Below are 27,185 nucleotides of genomic sequence, written 5' to 3'. Positions count from 1 at the left end.
TTCTGCATGGGTTCATTCTTCTAGCAGCTAGGAAACTGGCTGGACCTTTTTGTGTCCACACAACTGGTTGTTATTATTACACCATAGCAACAGAAAAATATTGCTAAAGTTAGATCTGCTGTTTGTATTTGATCTATTTAATTCTAGAATACCAAAAGATGAGAGGCGTATAATTATCAAGATTAAAAAAAATGACATTACATGTCAGGAATGTACATAGAGGAAATAGCAAACAAACAAAGCTCACAAAGTTTGCAAGGTCCAGTTGGATCTGTATTATCATTTATGCAATAAGAGATAAGATGATACGTAATTGTGATTAAATAATTACAGAATACAAGGGTAAGAACACATAGTACCAGTTCTTAGAAAATTGCATGGCTAAAAAACCTTTGTTCTAAGAGGTACAATTAATGGGATCATGGCTCTTTGACTAAATAGAATGACAAAAATAAATTTCAGGATTCATCTGTCTGTAGCTGAAGTATGGCCTAGTTTTATTACAAGGTCATGCAGCAAGATGCATTCTACCTAACACTTTGTTCTTTTGATGTCACAAAAAGAAAACAACAGTTATAAAATGAATGCAGGCACAAAAATGCAACATAGGCTTATTAAAATGATGAGCTGCTAATAAATACATATACGTGCATGCAAACATATACTCACACAGACACACACATTCACAGTGTGTTATTTAAAATATCCACTACATCATTTTTCCTTGATTGTATTAAGAAAATGTGTAGCCATTAATTTCCTCCTCTGACCTTTTGAAATGTTTGCCAAAGTACATTTAAACAATTGCCTATTTATCACTAAATGTTGAATTCTCGGGATGAGCTGGATAAATTTTTAGATCATTTTTAAGTTAATGTATTAGGAATAAATTCAGTGTGACTTAATATTTCCTGCTTGCAAATGGTTCATTTAGGAGAGAAGATTTGGGCTTCAAAAGTTTTGGGGTTACTTTACCACTGGCAGTTTCTTTTTCATAAAAGTTTTATTTAAGTTTTCACAAAACATACAAATACAAATAAAATATCTTTTTTTGAGAACAGCGTGGCCCCCGGTTATCACTTCTCCATACAGACATAAACTCAATACATATTTATCTTCTACATTCTAATCCATATCTTATAACTATTTTCACAATTTTTTCAATAGCTTTTCCCTTTCTTTACTTCCTATAGCCTTATTTTAAATTATCTCATTCCTTTCTTAATTCAATTACATATCTTTTTCTCATTTTTAAAATCTTTCTAATCAATGTTTTTATACTTTAGTCTGTCCTGTTTACAATTTCATATTGTCTTTTCTCATAAAACAAATTTTCCCCTGTAATTACTAGACTGGAGTGTAACACCTTTGTATCTTTTTTCAAATCTTGTTTAAAAATTTAACTTACTTCTTTACAGTTATAACATTCATTTTCTAACCTCTATTTTATAACACATACCTATTTTCAATCGAATTCTGCTTGATACATTCCATTGTATACACACTAAATTCTTAAAAGAAAAAAGTATATATGTGTGTGTGTGTGTGTGTGTGTGTGTGTGTGTGTAAATGGAATAATTATTCTATTCAAGTACAACTCTGCCATTAATATTAATAACAATCTTTTACATTTCTATTTCTTTTAACAAACATGACCTAGTAATATCAGTTGTCTTTCACTTTAATCATCTATATTTCATATTTTACTTATTACTGTCTTGAAATAAACAATAGTTTAAACAAACAATAGTTATTAACAGTAGTCAATAAAGTTATTATTCTTATTCAAGTTCATCTTATCAACTGATAAAAATCTTCCATGTTTTTTTTCAGTTTTTTTTAAACGTTCTTTTTAAATCATTGAGATCCTTATTCTCTTTACAAACAAATATTCCACTACACATCAATAGAAATTTTTTCTATCACTTTATTCATCTAACATATTTTCTAACCCTTTTCTATTTCTAATATAACAATGCTATCCCATGCACCCTTGCAGAATCCTCTCTTTAAGTTAAATTTTAACCATTGTCTCTGTTTCTTTTAAATAGGTTTAATCCTTTAATTCTTTTTTATATACGTTTTTTCTGTACCTCTATATCTTGTTTCTGTATTTTGTAGCTTCTTTTCCTTTCCCTCTTCCCTCTCTTCTTCTTCCTCCCCTTTTTATTCCCTTTTCTATCTGATTCTCCCTTCTGTGATCCTCCCTTCTGCTTCTTCCAGGTATTATGATTACTTTTCAAATTACTCTTTGTTGTTCTTGTTGTTGCTTCAGTGTTTAAGCTCTTCCCCTTTAACTCCTACCCTGCTCTTTCGGTTGCCTTTTTACCTGCCTTAAAATTTTTTAACCCCCCCCCCCTTGGTCCTTAAAATGGTTCTTGGTCTTAAGATGGCTCCGTTGTCCCCTCCTTGTTCTGCCAGCGTTTCTTGTTGTTTTTCATAGTTCAAGATCTCCATTTCTAAAAATTGAAATACGAAGGCAAAAGATCCTCTTCCGTCTTGTGCTTCTTCTTTTTGTTCTTTAAGTCTCATTTTTAACTCTGCAAGGAGTGATGCCATTTAAAAAAAAATTAAACAACCCCCAATTGATTTTATTTTATTTCATTAGGATCCTCCATCCAAAGTTCCAGGAATCATCCAATAATCCAAAACTGTTTCTTGCTTCTTTTCTCACTTTCTCTTTCCAGGGGCTTTGTTCTCTTGTAACAAAGTTTCAGCTACAATGTATCTTTTGCAAGCCTTGTTAAAATTCCACTATCAATTTTTTTTAAGTTCCAGGTGGTCTCCTCCATTTTCCACATTCCACCCTCTTTTTTCCCTTTTTCCCTCCGCTGCTTTCTTTCTTTTTTTAAAGAAAGTTTTTAAATTATCCAAGAATCTTTATCCCTTTGACACTTTATTTTCAGCTAGAAATAGCCTATTAATGTCAAAGTGGATTAGTATCAATTTCTTATTCGAATCTCTTCTTCTTAATGTTCCAAGTCATTTAAAACTGTCAATGTTAGAGGAAAAAAAGCCAATTCCGTTTCCTTTCCCTTTCTCTTTCGCAGCTTAAAATCTTTTTTTAGGAATAGTATTAGTCTTTAAAATTCAGGTTCCAGGTACCTTAAATAGATGTTCTCCATTCAACCCGGTCAGTCAAACTTTCTCCTTTAAACTTCCTCTTCTTTGAGGTGGCCATTTCTGACCACCGCTGCAACCGCTTTTGGGAAAGGGAGTAATGGCCAGCCGAAGATGAGAGATGTGGCTCAGCCACATCTCAGGATGGCTTCAGCCCCGAATCTGGGTGGCTCGGGGCACTCCAGCGGCGAGCACAGATCAAAACTGCAGACGATCACGATTTCGGTCCGTCGCCGAAGAAGCCCAAACTGGAAGTCCCCACTGGCAATTTCTTTTTAAACTACTACTACTACTACTACTACTACTACTACTACTACTACTACTACTACTACAATTATTATTATTATTATTATTATTATTATTATTATTATTATTATTATTATTATTATTATTATTACAAAAAATGACTGTGTACATAGGAAACGAGATAACTATGCTGGATTTCATATCACAAATCACTAGTCAAACACTTCCCAAGTGTTTAGGACTGTATGATGTATTGGCAGATTATGTGAGCAGATCCCAGTAAGATGGCCTTTTGCAGCTGACCAATGAGATTTTGTCAGTGCCAATTGTTTTTAAGTACTTGCCTAGGTCTTTAGGCACAGCACCCAGTGTGCTGAGTACCACTAAAACCACCTGCACTGGTTTATGCCAGAGTCTCTGCAGGTCGATTTTCAAGCCTGATATCTGGTGATTTTTTCAAGTTGTTTCTCGTCGATTCTGCTGTCACCAGGTATGGCAATGTTGACGATCCACACTTTTTTTCTTCTTCACAATCATGATATCCAGGGTATTGTGTTCCAAAACTTTGTCAGTCTGTATTCGGAAGTCCCACAGTAGTTTTGCATGCTCATTTTTGACCATTTTTTCAGGATGATGATGATTATTATTATTATTATTATTATACATGATGATGATGATGATGATGATGATGATGATTTAATGTCTAGCTGAAGACCCTTTTTTGGCAATTGCCAAGCATTGGCATTGTTTCATTTTCTCCAAATGCACTATACAAATAGGTTTAAAGATATGGGAACTGATGTAATCAGCAGTTCTATGCATGATTCAGAATAGCCCTTACATATTCTAGTCTGACAAATGCAGACAATCTGTTTTGCATGTTATGCAGATTAACTGCTAATTCTGCAATTCAGGTGACAGGGATAAATATTAAACAACACATTTCTGTTTGTCTGATCAAAATTACTCTTGCTCTTTTTTTTTTACACTTTGTTGCACATGCATAAAACTGTTGTTGTTATCCAGAACATGCAACCCAGCACAAGTGTCTTCAGCAGATGGCTATCAACCTTGCAATGAGGTGTGGTCCAGCCTCTCTTTATAGAATGATGCTTTTGGTTTCATGAACATTTTTTTCTTATTAGTACATTTTTCTTAATGTTCATTCAGAATGAAACTCTGTGTTTGTTTTGATTTATGACATTCATATCTTTCTGTTTCTCTGGGAACCTGAGGTAACTTATAAGAGGGAGGAGAGGTTTTTTTCTTAATTTTATATCCCTTCTACAGTTCTATGAGGATGTATTGGAAGAGTTGCCTGATTTCTCCTGGGTTCTAATATTTTATCTATTGTACACACTGCCTTTAGTTTAGCCTATATGAACCATTGCCTTTATACAATAGAGGCAGATTCAAGGATATTTATATTTGATACCAACCCTTAAAGATCATAAAAATTAGAATTTTTGTCCACAGATTAAATTATGGTGCTTTAGATGAACTCTTTTTCTTAAACCTAGAGTAGACTGGTTGCAAATATAGATTGCCACTCTTAGATCCATGCTTTTTTTTGTTTTTTGTTTAATTTTTGAACAATAAAATCTTCAGTAACTAAGCTTAAACATGCTTGGGGTAAGCATATGTCCATCATCTGACTAAAAATAAAAATAATAATTAAAAGAAATTAATTAAAAGAAAACAAAAAAAAAAAAACAAGGAAAATCTCAAAGGACCGACTCAATGGACCACAAGGTCTTTTTCTACTGTCAGTTTTCTGTCTAATTGGGTTGAATGTTGGCATAAGTATATTTCTAAAAAGTTGTTTTTACATGACTGTTAATAAATTACTATTAAGCATATTGATTTAATGTTATCTGTTATTCCATAGGCTGTTAATTTTTGGTATGTCTTGGTGATGAATGATGAACACACAGAACGGCGTTATCTATTTTTTTTTGTTTTGGGTTGGGGTCTTCCAGCCCTTGTTGTGATACTATTACTAATTGTCTTGCGAGGAATCTATCATCATAACCTACCACAGATTTATGGCCTGATTCACAATGACCTGTAAGTATACATATTTATTTATTTACTTATTAATTAAATGTATGTGCTGCCTATCTCACCTAGAAGTGACATATATAATACATGTATAGTTAATACAAATCCCCTCACCTTACATAGCTAAAGTAGATTGGAGAAAGCCAATTTTAAGAATCATAATCTTTTTCCTTCCCTGTATTTGATACAAGAGAGTGGATTACATGACGTTCTGCTCATCTAATTTAATAAAGCAGAAGAGAAATAATGGCAATGTGAATAACATTGAATGACAGGAGTCATTTATAAATTAATCTTCTTCATAACTATAGATATTTGTAGAATTCTAAGGTCTGCTCTAATGTAATTTAGAAATAATGACAAATGACCACTGTCAGAAAATCCTTCATGTTTATATAGAAAAATTGAAGTGTTATAAGTAGGGATGTAACTATATTTCCAATACAGAGCAGAAAATATTATTTGGAGGAAGTAGGGTTGTTCCACCATCAATTGCATCTTTTCCTGTATGGTCCATACACACGCTCATTTGAATAAAAAAAGGAATTGATTGAATGTGGCAAGGTACTTCGGACTTTTGTGGGAACACTGTTGGTACCTACTTAAATCAACAAGTTAAACAGCACCTAGGTTATAAAATTCTGCAGCTTTCTGGCATTGCTTAACAAAAATATCACTGGACAATCAGAACTATCATAAACATTCATGAAGACTTAGACAAAATTAACTAATGCTCAACTGTCATATCATTTTCTCTTAAAAATTATTGAATATGTATATGTATTCAAAGTGTCTTAGATAAATAAAAATGCAATTTTTGCCTGTTATTTGTCAAAATTGTAAGACATTAATATTAGATTTTTAAAACAATACATTTTCTGATTTTCCATGTCACCTATCATAGTAGAGTTTCTGGTCAAAGAAGCAAAACATGCACCCAAATCATGTTCACAAGTGTTTCCTAACTTTGTTCACTTTCAGATGTGTGGATTTCAACTTCCATAATTCCTCAGTCAGCAAGGCTGGCTGAGGAATTCTGGGAGCTGAAGTGCACATGTCTGAAAGTGAACAAGGTTGAGAAACACTGATGTACACCAAAAATGGATCACTGAATATGCAATGCATTGTGAGTTTGATTTATGTTAAAATCAAAATGTGCTTAATACATATTTATTTTTGGACACTCTGGCTTAGATTATTTATTTTGCAAACCGCTAAGAGCTTTTTTTCTTGAAGGCACAGTAGGTAGATATCATTATTTGTAGTCGCTGTGCCTCTTATTGATGGGATTCCACCTGCCCTGACTGATATTTCATAGCTGAGCTCGAACAGGGTGAGTCCCATCCCTCCTTTTGTATAGTCTGCATATTGTTTGTCAAAATCACTGGAGTTCTTTTTCTGTCTCTCAGGTGGTTTCTGTAAAAACAAATATCTTGAAAAAAAATAACCTCCTTTGTTCTTTCACAGAGAAAAGGAAGAAAAACGTGTATAGCTGTTTGGTGTTAGTAGTTTCTAAATCTTTTCCTCTTCCTGCATTCTAATTATCCTGAGGCCTGTGATTCATCTCACAAATCAACATACTATATTTTTGTCTTGTTTCACCAAAGGCAACGTTGTTGATTCCTACATGCATTGTCAGAACACTTAAATCAGAAATCAGCATTCTCACACACACATCTTCCTTTGAGTAGGCTTTGAAAGCAACCAGGATAGAATTTACTCTTCCTCCTACTGGTGTTTTATGGTCCAGTACCAGCAGATTTTTGTCCATGTACCACACTGATGGCCTAGAATTATAAAATATTGAGAAATATAATGTGAATTCCCACATGAGCCATTTTTCTCTGGTCTGTGAGTCGATACAAGAAGTGCCTACAAATTTCTGGTAAACCTTCTACAGACTAATTGGCAATCCTTCTGCCAACTTCAGTTCATAAGAAGCCAAGTTCTAAATAACTTGAACCAATTTACTAAGTACATGATTCAATCCCAAAATTATATTTAGACCTCGAGGACTAGACTTCATCTACATTACCTCTTTTTTCATTATGTTTCATTCTTTATTGAACTCAGTCATTGGTGGTCACCCTTTTCTTTCTCCATCAGAAAATGTTCAGCCAAACAAGAGCAGCTATGCTCGATAAATAAGCTATCTTTAAAACCCATACACTATGATCCATAATGGTTCTCTTGGCTCACACCAACAAAAAATGTTGCTGATTACATTTATTGATAGACATTTTATCTGTATTAGAATTCTGGGGTGTTTTTTTTATTTGAATTTGCAGATTAAAGATAGCTCAAATTGAACAAAACTCCTGAAAATTTTATGGCAATGTCTTGGCATGTTAATATTAGTATTGTTGTTGCTCTTGGTCACATTGTCAGTTGATTTTGGATTTGGCAGTTTTATCTATAAAGTACTTCCCAAGAACTTAGGATAAGCAGCCATGGTTATTTGGTGGTGTTAAATATATTGCTTCAGGATTTAAGCTGTTCCAACTAAAACTGCCTTTTGCAATTGACTGGTGTGATTTTGTCAATGCTGATGGGGTTCAAGTTGTTGTTTGGGGATTATTGTTGGAGCCCATTATTGTTGGCAATACCTTTGCTTTCTTTTGCCACAGTTCTACTTCTATTTACAGGTCTTTTTTGCCAATTCTTTCAGTCCTATTCTACTGTCTGTGGGTTTTGCAGTATTCACATCCAAGAGTTTTATCATTTTTTAAAATCAACAATTGTTAAATTTGGGGCATTGTATGACAGATGTTTGAATTCTAAAGTCCCACAGCACTTTAGTCTTTTTCATTTTCTAACATAACTATTTTTTAGTCCCGCCAGTTCTTGCTTGCAGGCAAGTGGTATTTCTTGCAAATCTTACAATGTATCATTGTTGCTACTTTGTCATGCTGTTGTAGCTTCTTTGCAGAGGCAACATTTGCCGTCTGTTGCCATCTTCTCAAATCTGCCTTCGTATGTATTTGATCTTAAGGCTAAGTCTTGTGCAGCTAGAATTAGCCTCTGTCATTTTCTTCAGCTTTCCTGCCCTTAGCCTTTCCTTGATGTTCTTGTTATCTGCTTTTCCTACTAGTTTTTTTTTAATGTACTAGCCATGTGATAATTTGTTTTGCCACGTCTCTTTTCTACTCTGCCTTTAGTCTTTCTTATAAGTCAGTTTAGTCCATTTGATATTTAGTCCACCTTTGTGATGTATTAGATTCAGTGCATCTTATTCTCTGACCTTCAGATATTCTTCCAGTGCTCTTTCTTCTTCTTCAATTGTTGGATATACTTACAGCATTTTACTCCTACCTAGGTTCCTCAGTAACTGAAGTCTGTCAAGATTGCTGTGTGAATGAAGGGCATTGTCATTATATCTTTGATCTTATCCAGGGCTTCTTGTTCTGTTTGAGTCCAGTCCACTATTCCAGTTGTATATCAATTAGAATTGGTCAGGGATTAATAGATTGTATTTTGTTCACTGACTGGATTTTAAAATCTTCTTCCAAAGGGCATCTTGATTTCTTCAGTTTCATTACTTCCTCTGTTGATGGTAAGAGTAGCACTTTTGTCCAGTCCAAACTCAGTTGCAATATTTGGCTGCATATTAGAGTGTTGACATACTATTTTATTTCAGATGAGGTTTTTTTATACAACTTCAGATTGTCTATCTAAAGGAGGTGGAATACCCTGATATATGTTTTGTTGTTTGTTAGCTATGGCCTGACTTCCAGTTGTTTAGTATTATTGACAGCAGAATTAATGACAAACAGTGCTAAGTTTGAGTCTCCTTGAAAGTTTCCTTTCTTGATATTAACCTCTCCTAATCTATCACCATTGACCAGCAACCGTGTCTTCCATTGTGCCATTGATCTTTGCACAAAGTTTCTAATTTTCCAACTGACTACTGTTATTCCTAAGCACTTGGTTGTCCAATCATGTGGCAGGGAGTTAAACGCCTTCTTGTAATCAATCCAAGCTATATTAAAGTTGGGCTTCCTTCTCTTGCAGTTTGCCAAAATTATCTTATCAATTAAGAGCTGATCATTTGCTCCTTTGTTGCTTGGGCAGTTTCCTTTCTGCATAGGTGGAAAGAGCTTGTTTTCAGTTAAATGCTGTTGGGCTGCATCAGCTACCATACCAGTTAGCAATCTCATCTTCTGGGATGTTTTCATGTTTTTCTCAGTCAAGTTTGTAATTTTGTATTTATATACTCTGTAATTATGTTTAAACAGTACATTTTAGTCAAAGGAAAAATTCATTTTACAGAAAAAATTCCGATGCAAACAAAAACATAGTGTGCCTGTTTAATCTACCATGGGTGTCTAAACATGGTGGCAACCACCATGACTAAAGCCTAGAATGAAGTGGCTCCAAATTCTGATTCACTAAAAGTATTCCCATTGATAGAACTAACAGAAGTTGCATCTTTATCTTGCTTAGTAAATGAAAGTAGTGCTATGTTTGTTTTAGGCACTCCATCCCATCCCATCCCATCCTAAATGAAAGGCAAAGGAAAAACAAATTCTACATTGGATAGTAACAATGGAATAACAGAAAAAGAAACAAGTAAAATGGAGTAAAACATATAAAAACATTGTGGGAAAACTTTCTTGTAAACTTCCCTTCTGTTTATATCCACAACAAATGATGACAATATAAATAAATATGTGTGTTTGTGTGCATGTGTATATATTACCTTAAACATTATAGGGTAGTAACTATCTGAATCTTTTCATCTATTATTATTAGTCTTTTAATATTCTTCCTAAAATTGTATTTCAATTGTCTAAACTCATCCTGCTGCATAATGCATAGAAGTCAATTATTGTTCATGTTCTCCAATTTTAGTCTCCTAGTCTGATAATGGTGTTCCAAATTTGTTCTTGCAGCTGTCAGTATATAATGTATGTCTTAGTAAATTGTGACATTTTTATATCCGTACTATGGCTTTCTCACCTATGTATACATTTTCATGAGAACAATATTATGTTCTGCGTTTCTGTTTTTTATAGCACATTTCACAGCTTGACTTAAATGCCACAGTTGAAGGCTTTTTTGTAATCAGTGAAGTACATATTGACTTAGTTTTACACCAGCAATAATGTGTTCCATCCAACTCAGTTTCTAATCTGTGTTGGATGATCCTAAACATTTTGCTAGTTGTCAAATTACAGGTATGGTTTGCATAATAGATTATGCAAATCTATTAAGTCTCCTTTTTTGGTATTGGAATGTACTGTAGATTGACATCTTCTAATCTGGTGACCACTGTGTTGCTAGCATAGCTTAATTGCAACCTTTACCTTCAGTCGTCTGCCAGATTTTAGGGGTTATTCCATCAGTTCCTATAGCCCTCCAATTTAAAGACTGTTGTGCTGATCTAAGTTCATCTTCTATCCTCATGATTTACCTTTTTTTTAAAAAAAAGGCCTGTTCTAAAGTGGACCCTAAATCCAGATAATTAATTGCTCTTTTTGTCTTGATAAATATTTATGAATCTAATTTGGATGGCTGTTTTTGCTTGCTTTCTAAATCTGAAGCAAAATTGTCATGGATGAATAGATGAATGGATGGGTAGACAGACAGAACAACAGATTAGTATCAGAATCAGAGATTTATATGCAATTGCATTTTTGATTGCAGTAAAAATGAGATATGTATTCTTTCATAGAAACTGAAATTAAAATCAAATGATTTTATGGGCAGTCATGCTAATCTCAAAAGTTTTTTAAAAATAAATAAATAAATAAATCACCCTGCATTATACTATTCAGATCAACGCTCTTGAGCAATTGATATGGTACATCTGAGAACTGTTTGTTTTGACTCATAAAGCTGCAGGCATTCAGAGCAGAAAATCTTTTAAAGAAAATCCCCTGTTCATGCTGTATTAACATTTAAAGGGCTTTCCAGGATTTGCAAACACATTTCACAGAAGAGAAACAAAAACAACAATCTCTAAACAATAACCAAGGGAAATCCAGATAATCTGGTGCAATTTGGTTTTGCTTTTTCTTTCATTTAAAAATAGATCTATACAGGAAGATTTATTAAATGAATTGCATGATTTCATACCCACTGAATTTTATATTCTCTCTATTCAATAAACTTATGAAATGTTATCTCTGAATTTGGAGATAGTTTCTGTTTATTAAAATACCAGCCATATGCAGTATCTTCAGTTTCCAAATAGTGCCACTGTATAAAATATATGTTTACGCTATTCCATTATGTTTCTGGACTGAGAAGGAACACAGTGTCAGCCTGCTCCAGAAACCAACAGTGATAGAATGAGGGGCAGATTTAGCTCCTTCCCTGCCCATAAAAAGTAATGGTAAAGGTATCATAATCTGAGATAAGTGATCAGATCAAAATAGGAAGGACAGGAATGGTAAATCCAAGAAAGTCCAAGAAGTTCACTATATTTAAGTCCAAGAACTTCATTATGCTTGTTTTAAGCATTGTATTTAAACAGCAATTATGGTATATAAGATAACGTTTGATTCATTTCCAAGCATCCTGGATTTAATTCCTTTTGCTGGCTTGGCACCTGGACAAGTCAATATGCCATCAACTAACCTCAAGGTAGAACAGAATCCAGATTAGGCATTGGTAGGTAGAAGATCTTTATTTGGGGATTCAAATTAATTCCATCATTAGGAGTAGCAGGGACAACTGTTTCATCTTTGTGACCTCTTCAAGAATTGGATCACTTATTTAGGAAGGCTGCATATGTAGAAAGGGTTTCCCAGGGCAGTAACTATTGGTCATTTTACTATTCAATACCTGTCCATAACATCAATGTCTAATTTTGGTGATTACTTGAGGAAGAATAACTCTCAGTAACTATGGTAATCAAACTAAATTTTGGGAAACACAATAGCATTAACTAGGCCAGACAGATGTATCTGCACAGTCCTTCTGAGAGCAAGCAAACATCTACAAATTGTTTATTGTGCTCACAAAATAAAAAGTAGTAATTAATCTAATTACTATAAACTTTTATGATTTTAGCAGACATCACTTTGACTTTTATTTAAATGTTAGCTTGTTTGTTCTGCAAGTAAGGAATAGCTGCTAAAATCATGGAAGTTTGTATCAAGCATTTGTATGAATATTTGTATTAGTATTTGTTCAGCAACACTATGCAACACAAACAGCCAATAAGAAAAGTTGGTTGATCAATCCTTGTTTCCTGCCTATCATCTGGAAAAAGAAGCTTTTGAGAAGAAGACTATGATTCTGGTATCTGCAACAATCTTTAAATGGAAGATTTTAGACTATTTACAGTTGAACAAAAACTACTGTATTGCATTCTGAGATATTGTATTGTAAAACATATTGTGGTAATTACTTTAACACTCTTGTCTATGTGAATTCAATAAGTACAACAATAAACCTACTTTCATATTATAAAACTGTTATTAAAACAATACCCAAAACTTTTATAATTCTGCCAAAAGTATCACATTCTAAACAGCTCCCAGATTTAATGTGTGGTCAGCAAAAACAAAAACAAACAGACATTCAAATAACATTTACTTATATTATAAGTTGTCACCACTCCTCATTGAGCAGCACAATCAGGTTCAGAGATTTGGCATGCAATGCAAGAAATATGCAACTGACATTGCAAATAGGAAGGAAAGGCCCACACAGGAACAGGAGATAAGGGTTGAAAATAGTCATGCCCACACATTCAAATAAGCAGGATACTAATCCCATAACTAAATAAAGATTCAGAGCACTACAAGTTCCCCTCCTTCCCATAGGGCATACCCAGCCAAAGTATATGACTCACTGCCAAGATAGTTCAGACCCTTCTATGCATTAGGTAGATATACCAAAGTGGATGATTTGTAAATTTAATTAGTACAATAATTTGTGTGTATCTGCTTTTTCTCATATTCTTGCATTCTAAAAATAGTAAGGTTGGCAGATGCACAATGTATGTTTTGCAATAATAATTTATACTATAAATTAATTCTCTTCAAAATAAATCAGTTTAGAAATGAAAGGACAAAAGACAGAAACCTTCATAATGTTTCATCAACCAGTACAGAACTAGACTTCTAGGTATACTCATTGGAAATAGTAAAGATGATACTGGTAATGATATTTATTTTTAAAATCTGCTTATAAATATTCAATCTTAATCTTCCAGAAAATTAAAATCTGGTTATTGTGTATTTCCATAAAAGCATGGATAGACAGAAATTAATTGTAAAAGAGAAGCATTTTGATAGAAATTTTGAATGGACGTATTTGCTCTTGCACAGTCCCAATTATAAATAGTCCTTGACTTACAACTTTTCACTTAGTGATCATTCAAAATGACAATGCCACTGAAAAAAATTGACTTACAACTGGTTCTTGCACTTATAACTGTCACAGCATCCCATAGTCACATGATCAAAATTAAGGTGTTTGGCAACTGTCATGTATTTATGATGATCGCAGTATCCCATAGTCATATGATTGCCATTTGCAACCTTCCCAAGTCAATGGGAGAAGCCACATTCACTTAATGACTACATGATTCATTTAAGAACTGCAGTGATTCACTGAGCACCTGTGGCCAAAAAGATCCTAAAATTGAGCACAACTCACTTAAAAATTGCTTAGCTTCACCGCAGAAATTCTGTCCCAATTGTGACCCAAAGGTGCTTTTCAAAAGGCAACTGGACTTCATTTTTTTCTTTGAAAACATTTCATTTCTCATCCAGGAAGCTTCCTCAATTCTCTTCTCGGAACTGAAAAAGCTTCTTAGATAAGAAGCAAAACCAAGAAATGTCAAAAAACCAACCCAGTTGCCTTTTGAAAATGCACCCTTGGGACATCCATGACTTTGATGATTGAGAATCTCCATAGATATTTGTCCCAATTGCAGTTGTAAGTCAAACTTTTATTGATCATGCAGTATTGCTCATAATTAATCAGAATTGACCAATGGGGAGATATTCCTTAACATTTTGTGGAGATACAACATTTTTATTATCTAATGAATGTACAGAAGAGCAACAGTGGGGATGCTAGAACATGCCAATGGCTTATTTTTCTGATTTGAAAAAGTGAACATGAAACAATTGGCTATTAAAATTGGTAGAGGTTTATAGACCTACTCTGAAGTTAAAAAACTTGCTGTGCCTCAATACCCAATTCAGTCTAAAAGTTCTTTAAATACAATTAAGTTTTGTGAACCAAATGCTGCTATTGGCATTTTGTATTTTAACTATATAAATAAAACTTAACAGTGTTCTGGTAAAGTAATCAAACAGTACATTTTTCTAGAAGATAAGATGTTCCTGGATTAATCAATTTTCATTTATTTATATCCAAAGAACCCACCATAATTGGGTTTACAGATCGCAAATAGTAATAGATTTCAGCTTTGGTTTCTGAATGGGTGTGGTCTAGCCCTATTCACTTCTCTAACTGAAAAAGGAAAAATAGTGGGAGAAAAGTTATTACAAAAGGAAACCCTCAGTTGTTTTATCTAGAATGGAACCTTTTATTATATGCACATCATTTTTGGTTTTATATATGTTTTAAAGAAATTCTGAATGTGGTAACCGATGATAAATTTACAAAAATGCATATTTTTAAATAATGCTACTAAGTTTGACATTAGATAAATGTACATAATAGGAGGTGTTTTTTTTTGAATGAGTTGCTTTTTTCTATTTGGGAAAAGTGCATTTATAACAACTTTTATCATACTTAAAAAAAACCATTTTGACAATCACTGTCTCTTATAAATTCAAGATATATGAGATAATTAAATGACACTTGAATTTCCTTTTTACTCTTGAAACTCTTGGTTAAACAACATGTGTGGGTGACTTCCACACTACAGACAAAGTTCCTATAATATTTGAAAATGACTTTGTTTTCTTTTTCGCTTTCAGGTGCTTCATTCCAAATATTTATGCAGCCCTTTTTACTGCTGCCCTGGTACCACTAGTATGCCTGGTGGTAGTATTTGTGGTGTTCATCCATGTTTATCAAGTGACACCCCAGTGGAAAGCTTATGATGATGTTTTTAGAGGAAGAACCAATGCAGCAGGTATGAAATATGAACTATGTTGAATGAAGCCAACAAGGCAGATTTCTCTAAGTTTTAGCCCTCTAAATATATTGTCATTTTATATGTATTTGAAATAACGCTATGTTGAGTAAGGTATAAATGTAATTGATGAGATATATATTTTCTTTTTATATGTATTTGAAATAATGCTATGTTGAGTAAGGTGTAAATGTAATTGATGAGATATTTTGGCCTAGATGTGTAGCAATACACAATGCTTTATCAGTTGAATTTCCACTCACCCTCCTACAAAAAAGGTTTCTGATTATTTCCATTGTGAAAAATAGAACTAAATTAAGACCCATCAATAGATTCATTTTGAACTTGACCAATGAAAGTGAACAAGACCTAAGATTGTCAAAACTAACGTCTAAATCAATTGACTTTAAGGAACCTACTGTTAAAGGAGAATGAAGAACACATTAAGTAGATTTCTATCTGCTTATTTATGGCTCATAAGTTACAATGAACTGATTAACCTTACTACACAGAAGAACTTTAAGCCTGAATTGAAGGTTTGAGGTATCCTGCACATTTGTGTTGGAAAATGTTTGTAGAAAGCAAATATCTTCTAAAGGGAGATTGAAACCTCCTATAGCACATATAAAATCAAACTTGTGCATTTTACACTAGCACAATTTGAAAAATAAAGGTTCCAAATGAGGACTTAATTTTTTAATCCTATCAAAGTCTGGCATAAAAGTACTTTAAAACAGTGTTTTTCCATCTTGACTGCTTTAAGATGTGTAGACTTCAACTCCCAGAATCCCCAAACCAGCATGGCTAAAACTCTCAGGATTCTCCAGCTAGTCCACACATTTAAAATTGACAGGATTGAGAAACTGCCTCAAACTTTCTTGCAAGTACATCATAGCTGTATGCTCTGTCTGGCAGCTCTTCTCCAGATATTCAGCAGAGCATTTGTCTTGCCTGGCTAAATTGAAAAGCCTTTTCCTTATAAAGCATGGCCAAAATGGTCTTATACAAAACCTCCCAACTACCACAAAGCATGGTTTGACTAGCACTTAGCCAAAAAAAGTTTTTTGTCAAGAAATAAAATCAAAACTGCTCCTAGACAAGATACACTTTCAATCTAAATCCATGCAGAATCTTTCTCTAGATGCCCATGCTAGACCAATATAAAAGAACGTGATGATTCCCAGCTGTCAAAGGCTTTCTGGAGATGTATTGAAAATAGCCCTTTGGGTTGCATTTAGAAAACAATAGGAAGTCAGTGCAGATGCTGGAGCAATATGAGTGACTGTTCTAACATGGAGAACAGGTGGAAGGAAGGCGAGGATGGCTGCAGTGTTTGATAGAGGACACCTGTTGGGTTTGAATTTCACTAGGATGTTTTCAGATATAGTGCTCATATCTCCTTGTAAAGGTCAAATCTTTGTGTTAAGGTTCTCCTTTTTTATTATACAGCCCTTTGCTTTTAATGGTAGCCTTACAATTTTTAGTCTCTTTCACACTTTGCTGAAGATGATATATTCCTTGCTACATGCGGTCATCCTTTTGCTGGCTTGGCAGGATGGAAAGGTCAAAGGATGCCATTTTTAACATATATTTAGGCACTTGAGGGTGAGGAGAATTCAATGTGTCTTCTCATTTTTGATAAATGGTATAATTGAGATAATTAGTTTAGACTTTTGATAGTTATATAGAGAAGATATGTGTGAGGAAGGGCTGGGCAGAGATTTCACTCTGGTTCTTGCATATTTGAACGATGCAATCCAAAACTATTAAGTGCACATTTAGAAGTATGAATTTAAAAATTGGTGTCCTTTGTTTCTTATCTAATGGTATGTGGGGAATGGGAAACAAGAGGAAGAGCCACACATGAAAGATATCTCAGTCCACAGAAGAAGAGTAGATTTGGGAAGCAGTTCAGAAGGAACCCTCACTAGTTTTCCAGAGGGTAAAAGAAAAGGATGAGAATAATATGTTCAGCCTTGCAAAACCCTGTTAGTATAACCTTACAATAAAGATACAGCTAATATTCATTGTTATGTTTCTTCTTCTAGACTACCTCAAAAAGCTAACATTTCCTTAATGGTGGAATCAACAGTCTATCCCAGTGGTTCCCAAAGTGGGTGGTACCGCCTCCTGGGGGTGGGTGGGATGACTTAGGGGAGCACTAAGAGGCAAGGGGGCAGCAGGAGGACACTAAGGGGCAAGGGGGATGGCAGAGGAGTGCTGGAGGTGGGCCCATCACAGGGCACAATTCAGTTCCCCCCCCCCACTTGCTTGGCTTGCTGGTGGCCGAGAGGGAGGCGAGCCAGGGCTGACCCATTGCTGCTTGGGTCCAACCTGGATTCTCCGCAGCTGCTGGGCCTTGCCTGCTAGCGGTGGGGGTTGGGCCTTGCCTGCTAGGGGCGCCCCTTGCCTGCCGCCCCTTCCCTCTGCTGCCTTCCAGCCTGCATGCTTTGGCTGAATGCAGGCCACCGCTGTGAGAATGATGCGAGTCAAGCCTCATGAGAGCGGATCTTCCATCCATGGAGCTTACATAGCAGCGGCCTGCACTCAGCTAAAATGCTCAGGGGGGCGGCTGGCAGAGGGGGATGCAGGCAGCATAAGCCTCGTGCTTCCTAGTTGCCTCCTGCACTCCCCCTCAGCAGCCATGACCCGCGAGCCCCAGCAGCTGACGAGATGTGGGCTGGTGGGGAGCTGAGTAGCGACAGGTCTGCCCTGACTGGTTCACATTTCCCTCTGCCACCAGCTGCGGGAGTAAGGTAAGTTTGTAGGCAGTCAGGAAAGCCCAAACCACTGCAGTGTACATAAGAAGAAAAGATACATTCATCAAGAGTCAAGAATCATAAGGTACTTAATAGTCATAGGGTACAATAAGCAATCAAATCATACTAGGAAACAGTCAATATAAATAGTAAGAATACAAACAACAAGGTTACAGACATACAGTGACAAGTGGGAGGGGATGGGTGATAGGAACGATGAGAAGATTAATACTAATAGTAGTGCAGACTTTGTAAATAGTTGGACAGTGTTGAGGGGATTATTTGTTTAGCAGAGTGATAGCGTTCAGGAAAAAAACTGTCCTTGAGTCTAGTTTTTCTGGTGTGCAGTGCGGGATGTGAGGGGTCTGTAAATATTTTCATAGTCGTCTTTTTGACTCTTGCAGTATACAGGTCCTTGATTTTTATTTTTTTTAAATTTGGTTTGCCAATTGCTTACAAGATAATAGGTATAAGTAAAAACATAGTTATGAATACATGGATACATATAAGAAAAATAAAAGAAACAATAGGACAGGGACGGTAGGCACGTTGGAAAGCAGTTTGGTAGCAATTGTTTTTTCTGCAGTCCTAATTATCCTCTGAGGTCTGTGTCTGTCTTGTTGGGTTGCAGAACTAAACCAGACAGTTATAGAGGTGCAGATGACAGACTCAATGATTCCTCTGTAGAACTGTATCAGCAGCTCCTTGGGCAGTTGGAGCTTTCTGAGTTGGCGCAGAAATAACATTCTTTGTTGTGCTTTTTTGATGATGTTTTTGAAGTTAGGTGTCCATTTTTAGGTCTTGTGATAAGATAGAACCTAGAAATTTGAAGGTCTCTACTGTTAATACTGTGTTGTTTAGTATTGTAAGAGGTAGTATGGGAGGGTTTCTTCTAAAGTCTACCACCATTTCTACGATTTTAAGTGTGTTTGGTTCCAGATTGTTCCAGTTATACCACGAGGCAAGTTGTACAACCTCCTGTCTGTATGCGGATTTGTCATTTTATTGAACGAGACCAATCACTGTTGTATCATCTGCAAGATCAAAAAAATACTAGCCATCCTGGCATGTTGTTCTTGTGGTTAACTGTACATTATGTAAATCCAGAAAAAAAATGATTTAGTAACCATGCATGCAAATATGTGGACACAGAATGGAGGTTTCCCCTAGTAAGGATACTGCCTGGTGACTTGGCCATTGATGTACTTATTATAGGAATTTAGCTGTTTAATCATTCCAGTCATCTCTTTCTAACAGTGAATGTATTTTGCAGCCTGCTACAAGCTAAATTGTACAGAGTCAATGGGCTTCCCCATGTTTTAGAGGAAATAACAGTTAACTAGAGGAAGTAATGCATAGGGATTTTAAACAACAACAAAAATCAGTTCACTATGAAACAGTATGGACATATGTGTCTGGGAAAAGTTTAAATCTCCATGTATTTTAAACATTTCAGTCATATTTTTAAGGGTGGCATTTGCTTCGTTAAACTCCTCTAAATAACTAAGTAGTTTTGTTTATGTGATATTTGTATACATTTAAAATATTAGGGGTCTTATTAGTATTATCTGAGTATGTTTTACTTTAATCCTGTGGGAGCCTGTTTCTTTCTTTTTGTTTGTATGTCTGAGCCTATTTTGCACATGGGAGGAGCTTGCTAGTGAATTTACAGTTGGCATAAACCATGGACCCTGAAATGCTTTGTTAGTCAGAAAAAAAGCTAGCATAACATAATCCTAAATTTATTGCCTCACATACATTAACATATTCCCGTAGTGCAATTAAAATGGAAATTCCGATTCTGCTGAAATTGTGGGCTAAGAATAGCAGTGTACGCTATGATATAAAGGGCACTTCCAAATCAGCAGATCTTTATAGTGTGACTAATTTTTCATATTATTAGCTGCCCCTGGCCATGTATTGATATGGGCAGCCATATAAATAAAATAAATCCCAAGGCATTCAGATAGGGCTTTACATATGAATAAAGAGGATTATGCAGAGATCTGAGAGGCAAACTTTGATTCAGAGTGTGCATAGATGCATATCAGTGGTGGGATTCAAATATTTTTACCACCGGTTTGGTGGGCGTGACTTGGTGGGCATGCTTTGAGCGTGTTCACACACTTTGCGTGCATGCCAAACACGCACTTTGTGCAGGTGCAGAGGTGTTCTAACTCACCTCCTGCAAGCCTGTACGATCCCGGTTGCTTCAGCAGCTGCTGCACGGCACTCTTCTGTGCCATGCAAAGCAGCTGCGCTTCAAATTCAGAGGATAAAGGTGAGTATGGGAGCCCATGCAGGCAGGTGGAAGTAATTCAGTGCCTCTGAGCAAAGAAAGGGTGAACTTTTGGCAGTAACATAAATATTTTCAGAGAATGGCATCTTCCACAAGGAAGGTGTAATTTATTGGGAATGATACTGTGGCAACAATTCAACTCACACATTCATATTTTGGAGTACATTGGATGCTAAAAAAAAATAGGGGAGCTTTTTTTTAAAGGAACAAAGTACTTTTGCTGATCTTTTAAACCTCAGTTTTCATTTAGATGTTGCATGTTCAACAAGTGAGTGCTTGTTTGTCGTGCTACTTCAGAGTACTATGCTTTCATGTGTGGAAGATGAGTGTTTTGGATATTTATGTAAGTATTATAATTAGTTCTCAACTTACAAGATAATGATCATTCCTAAGTGGCTTTCGAGCAGAATAAACAATAGTAAAGAAAAGCAAATTGTTAAAATAAAAAAAGAAATCTTTACCATCCTTTCCACAGGGAGAAAGGATAGTAGTCCAGCTGATAGGCTTCTATTGGCAGTTTTGCCTGCTTACCTCTCCCTTCAGGGAGTACTTCTCACAGTACCATAATCACCAAGGGAAGTATTGTCTGTGTTTTATGAATCTGTGCAATATTTCAGAACTGGCCAAGTCTCATGTTCTATAGAAGTTGTGAAAGACACTGAAGTTTCACAACTCTAGTTGCTTTCATTCTATTGATTTGGAAACTTTTTTCTATGATAAGCAAATTAAGTTAAATAATTACATCATGTTCCTAGTTTTGTATCTCATTAATTCAGTATACTAGAAAGTGGCAGAAGAAAATGACAACTGTCTGAAAAAGAAATTTGGACCAATTTATTTTGCTACTCTATTTTTAAAGAAATAGGGCATGTCTGCTAAGACAACTATAATCCTTTTAAATAGATTTTCAGCTATTTAACATCCTGTGTTCTGTTGCTTCATGAGTAACAGGTTTAGTTTGCAGAGTTCCTAAAAGAAAATCATAGACCAGTAACAGAAATATATTCCCCATATGTAATTTCGTTGTTTCTTCATGGCTTGGGCAAGGAGGGTCTTAAAGAGAATAAAAGCAATTAGACGTGGCCTTTATCCTCCATCTTTGGTCTGGTTTCTCTATTTTATGGGTAGTTGACATTGAATAGCTTAATAACTCCTCAAATTAAATGTCTTCCTGTGCAATGCTTATTCTGCTTCTTGGTTATTGAATAGGTAAGAACACTAAAATAATTAGGGAGCCAGTTGAAATATATGTTGTGTAAAATTAACTAAAGCCAGTAAAAGCTCATTTACAATATTGAAATTGGTTCTGCTGATTTACCCACTTCTGTTGACTTCACTGTTATCTACTTCAAAATGAGGTCACGACATGAGGCAGTCACTTCACTCTCAGTTGACCAAAAGGCAGACTTCACTTGCCCCCACGTGGACTGTTTTATTTCAGGCTTTGTAACATATGTGTAACATATGTCAGTATATGCAGTTTCAGTGGGGTGATTCTATTAAGGTATCTTTTTTCTAATCCCTTTGAAACTGCAGATGAATTCTAGCATGAAACTCTTCCTACAGAAAAAGGGGTAGATACCAGCAGTTGGAAGACAAAGAGTCATATTGGGGTGATCAGGAAAACAGCTTTTTGGATTGTATCTAGTGTACTGAAGAATTTTGGTTTGAAATGTGTTAGCCAACCATTGTCTCCTTTGGAACATATGTGTAGGAAAGTGTTCTTAGGAATGCATTCTGTATCTGTATTTTTGAAGCTTTCTTGTGGTATATGAATAAATTGTCTTTGCAAATTAAAGCCAATCTCTCAGAATCCTACAAAGTGAAGTTAAGTTGAGGCTGGAATATAAGGCCTAAATTTTGCGGTGTTATCACACTAAATTTCATTATCAAACATTTGCATTGTTAAAACCAAACTTCAACACAGAATGTTTTCTGATTCCTGGAATAATAACATTAAAGTTACAAAAGCATATTCTCTTAATTATCTGGAAGGCTTGAGGTGGTTCAGGTTGTTTTCTAAATAGGTTTGGATGTGTTTTCTGCAAAGCATTTTGTTGTTTGCCAAGAGTTTTAAAAATATTTTTATAGGAGCCAAATAGAATAGTAACTAAAATAAAAACTCAAGCAGCTAACAGCTTGAGTTATAATCAGTTGCAAAAATGTAAATTATGATATCTCTCAATATGCATTTCTCTAGTCAGCACTTATTCTCTCAATTTACACTACTTGTATTAGATCCAAAAGAGAAGCACAATTATTTTCATCTCTTATTCCAAGTTGCTGTCCTCCATTCTGTTTTTGTTATTTTTAAAAAAACTACTAATGTTTGGTTAAGGCTAGTCACTTGTGGTAGGATATATTTCTACAGTCTAAATTGAAAAACTCATGCAGACAGTTTATGTATTAATAGTACAGTTGAGTTTTCTAAATTTCATGTTCATAAGGAGACAACAGATTGCTAATAAAACTAAGAATTATAGCAGTATCTAAATATAATTGTCAAAAATATTACACCTTTTTTTTACAGTTTTAGACCACATTAATTTATTCTTACAGTTTTTTTTAAATAGATGTGAAATCATATATCACTTTGAGTTTAAATGAAATGATAAATGAACACAAAATAGTATTATCTAGAATATTCTAACACTTTTTACTAATAAATGTGGTTTCAGGTTGCTGGCATTTCGCAATTTTTTTTTGCTTGATATTAAACCATAGTATCAAGATTTTGGCAAAAGTGAATGTAGGGACCTGGTGTGGCAATTACTTACACACTATAGTATTTGTTTTTCCACCTGGCTAGTAATTTTTGAAGAGTAGGTTTTAGCAAAGTTGTAGTATTAGCTAACAACCAGAATACCTTTAGTTATTCTTTCATACTAATTCTGATTTTTTTCCACATTGCATAACATTGCCTACTCAATAAGTAATAGCATGATGGGTATAGGTGTGTGTGGTGTGTGTGTGTGTGTGTGTGTGTGTGTGTGTTGATTCTTTGGTTGAAAAAAAATGCAAAAGGCTGTAATAGGCTAAAATGCTAATTTGTAACATATAGAATATTACCTTTGTTTGTTTAACAAACAAATGATTTTTTGAAACATTTTGTTTAACAAACAAATGAATCTATTGTTTCATTGGTTTCATTTTTCCAAAAAAACTAAACCAACTTAAACAAACCATATTCTGATTTAGGAAAATATATGAATCTATCCAGCATTGCATGAACCCACACCTTGAATATCTGTTGTTATAAGCATGGAATAGGATGAGTTTATTTAGATATATATGTCTACTGCATTCAGCTAGTTTTGTTGGCATGCCAAATAGCATTGTACACAGACTATCTCATTATTTTGTTAATGCCTCATTGTTAAATTCAACTAGGCTTTGGAACATCCCTTCTCTACTTCCAAAATAGCTTTCCTGCTTCTCATTTGTTTTCAGTTTTCATACTCTATTATGCCTAAACTTCCCTACTACCCCCAAATTTTCTCTTTCCTTCATCTGTTTTCTCTTCCTCAGTTCTTGTTGTATGTTAAAACTTTACTATAAGTTAAATGTCAGGCAATTGCAACTTCTTCCCATAGTTGTCACTCCATCTACTACCTGTTGCCATCTTGTTCTAGTCTTCATATTGAAATTTCAAGTTTATACTGGAGTCATATCAGTACTTGCTTTTCTTCTACCGATCAGTCAGTTCATTTCCAAAAACAGGTCATTTCTGACAGATCATGAAATGTTATACTGTTCACAAAATCTCTATTTTGTGTGCTGAATTACTGTAGAACATTCCCTTTCAAAGCTCTATAATAGTTGGAGTTAAGTTAGTGGTGTTCCACTACTTGCAGCTTCATTGACTCTAATTTTCAGAGGCCTTTGTGCTAGTGTCCATTAAATCTGAACACTGCTGCGTGCCCATACAATGACAAAAATCTGCTTACACACTCCAGTATCTGCCTGGCTCATTAAGAAATATTAAAGGATATTTCCACATGCTAATACGATCTGCTTAAATGAAAAAAAACCTTATGTTTATTCTGCTTGTTTCTGCAGGGAAACAAATTACTGCCATATGTCACAAATTGACATTCATCCATCTCTTAGTAATTCTGGCCATCTTAAGGAAGAGCACTACTGATAGAAGATAATATTTTTAGTTCAGAGTTGAACTGTGGTGCTCTCTGAGTTAGGTGGTTTTCTTGCAGATATTTCATTACCAAACTAGGTAACATCAGAACTCCACAGAAAAGCTCTAGTTTGCAAATCTACTTACGGTATTGCTAACCATGTATTGAAGGGAAAAACATACTTTTCTTTGTTAGACTAGACAACAGAGCAGGTTCTCCAAGATACTAAATCTTGATTGTGTTTGTCATTTTCTCTATTATTGGCACAAATATACTTTAATAAACATCAAAGGGTAGTACAGTATTTTTCTCCCTTTGATTCTCAATATTGCAGTTTTCATTACATGTTTTCTTGTTTATTTGTTTATTTATTTCTCTGATTTCTTTGTTTCTCAGTTCCTGAAAGCTCTCCGTAACTATAATCAAAGTAACATAATGCCAACCCGATTTACCACCCTCAAGGGCAGACTAATCCTTCCTTCATCTCCAAAAGCTTTACTGAGAAATAGTGCTTTTCAAAAACCCAGTAAAGAAGGGTAGTTTTGGTTGCTGATGGAAAGCTGTTTTACATTGTGTTGTAAAAATCTTGTAATATCATTGCTACATTAACTATGGCCCACTACAGTCTGAAAGGCATGGCCACATATTTTCAATTTTTCAGTACCATTTTATTCTTAGATTCCACCATTACAGTGGAATACAGCCCAACTCCCATACACGTATGAATGCTTTATGCATTTTCTTCTAACTTATTTCAGGATATTGATTAGTTTATTATTACATAGTACCAGTGGCCTTAATTCCTTCATGATACAGAGGCTATACAAGATTCACACTTAAAAAGAAAAATAGAAACAATATATATGTATAAACATAGGCATCTCTAGATTCCATCACTTACCAAGATGATGAAAGTGGTATTATGTTGTTATGCTGCAAGGACACCTTCCCCTTTCGGACATGCATTACAATGCATGTTGTAAAGGGGCAGGGCTTCATCATAAACAACATAATGCTGCTTTCATAAATTTGCCTATTAGACAGATTCTGCCATCACTCACCATCCTTCTCCCGGGATTTTGCTGCATGTACATTTATAGTGAAAATATTTGAAAACTGCCTGTAACTGATTATTGCCATAATTCTACAAGACAAATTTGCTGGGAACTTTTCAACTTGGTTCATTGGTATAAATTTGATTTGTATAAAAGTATATGCTCTAATTCATTTCAGTGTGTATATATAGTCTTCATGTATATGTATAGTCATTAAACTGAACTCTAACTAAAAATATGTACAACCATCCACGCAATCAAAATCCCTGTCCTATTTTTTTCCAATGAGACATAGCAAGGCTGCCTAATAAGGAATCGGTCTCTTTTCTATGCTGGCCAACAGACAGTCTCTAGGGCTTCAGACGTTCTTTCTCAGGTTGATCTGCAGATATCAGAATCTATTTTCTATTTTCCTTTTCTTGTATTTCTTGTAGATAGATGGATAATCTCAGAATAAACTGAAAATTAAATGAAGAAAGTTAAAAATAGAGATTCCTATTCCCCAAAGATTTCTTCAGGAAATAATCTACAATATCGTCCGGCTGCAGTACAATGCAGAAGAAGAAGTACCTATCCTAGACAAAGAATAAAAAATGTTAAATTTTAAAACATCCTAAAGAAAACATTATTTTCAGATAGTCTCTGACTCCTTAGACTCAATGCTTGTTTTGTGTCACAGAAATGCTCAATGCTTTTGTGTCACAGAAAGAGCTGTCAAACCTTCCAAAAAGTATTAAAATTAAGGGCATGCAAACAGCTATTAGAATAGGATTAAGCATATGTGTTGACTCATCTCTAGAAGGGGATGAACATTTCCAATGGTGTAAGAAGTGTATAAAATACCAGATTCAAAGAATTCCAGTCAAATGATCTGGATGGCAGCACCTTGAAAAACATCTTTTTGAAACCTGTAGAGATGCTAATTCAGAACTGACATTATGAGGCAAGACACATAAAAGGTTTGATTAGGTAACTGTTCACATTTTATGCTGCAAACATTGGAAACAAGAACCAGTATAAGAAGATTTAGCAATGTTTCACTTCAACCTATCCTTGGTTTGTGAAAAAGATAGGTATTGATTTGCAAAGTTTCATTCTTACGATGGCAATGTACTAAAAACCTTGAAGCAATATTTTGTTATCTTGTTGAAAGGCATCTATGCTGTTTGTTACACAGTTCCATATATAATTTAATATGAATAAACATGTGCATTTGAAAACTAATTATGAAGTTCTTATATTTAACTATCCTTTAAGGTTTTTTAAAAATAGTGTTAATCACTGTAGAGAAAGAGTGACATTTTGCAAAATGCCTGTACAAATTTAAATGTACATAGCTGAATAAATAAGAACTTTGGCATCTGCTCTGAGTGCAATGTCAACTCCAAAGCTCAATCATGTCATTTAACTTTCCATTTTTTCAAGGAATAAAGGAATCTAGTT

General features: G+C 34.8%; 1 protein-coding gene across 3 annotated transcripts in view; it reads left to right on the top strand.

Moving 5' to 3' along the window:
- The window catches only part of ADGRV1 (adhesion G protein-coupled receptor V1), a 258,922-nt gene that overhangs the window by 196,348 nt on the left and 35,389 nt on the right, over positions 1-27,185 (top strand). For all 3 annotated transcript variants that reach the window (XM_087958193.1, XM_087958191.1, XM_087958192.1), the window contains 2 exons: positions 5,255-5,433; positions 15,339-15,496. In XM_087958193.1, the coding sequence (XP_087814319.1) occupies positions 5,255-5,433; positions 15,339-15,496 (337 nt within the window). The remainder of the gene's footprint in view (positions 1-5,254; positions 5,434-15,338; positions 15,497-27,185) is intronic.

The sequence above is a fragment of the Notechis scutatus genome, chromosome 2 (assembly GCF_049901735.1).
Source record: "Notechis scutatus isolate UNSWTSFEM ecotype Mainland chromosome 2, rNotScu1.2, whole genome shotgun sequence".
NCBI lineage: Eukaryota > Metazoa > Chordata > Lepidosauria > Squamata > Elapidae > Notechis > Notechis scutatus.
The sequence above is the reverse complement of the archived record's forward strand: the minus strand, read 5'-3'. Positions and strand labels throughout refer to the sequence as shown.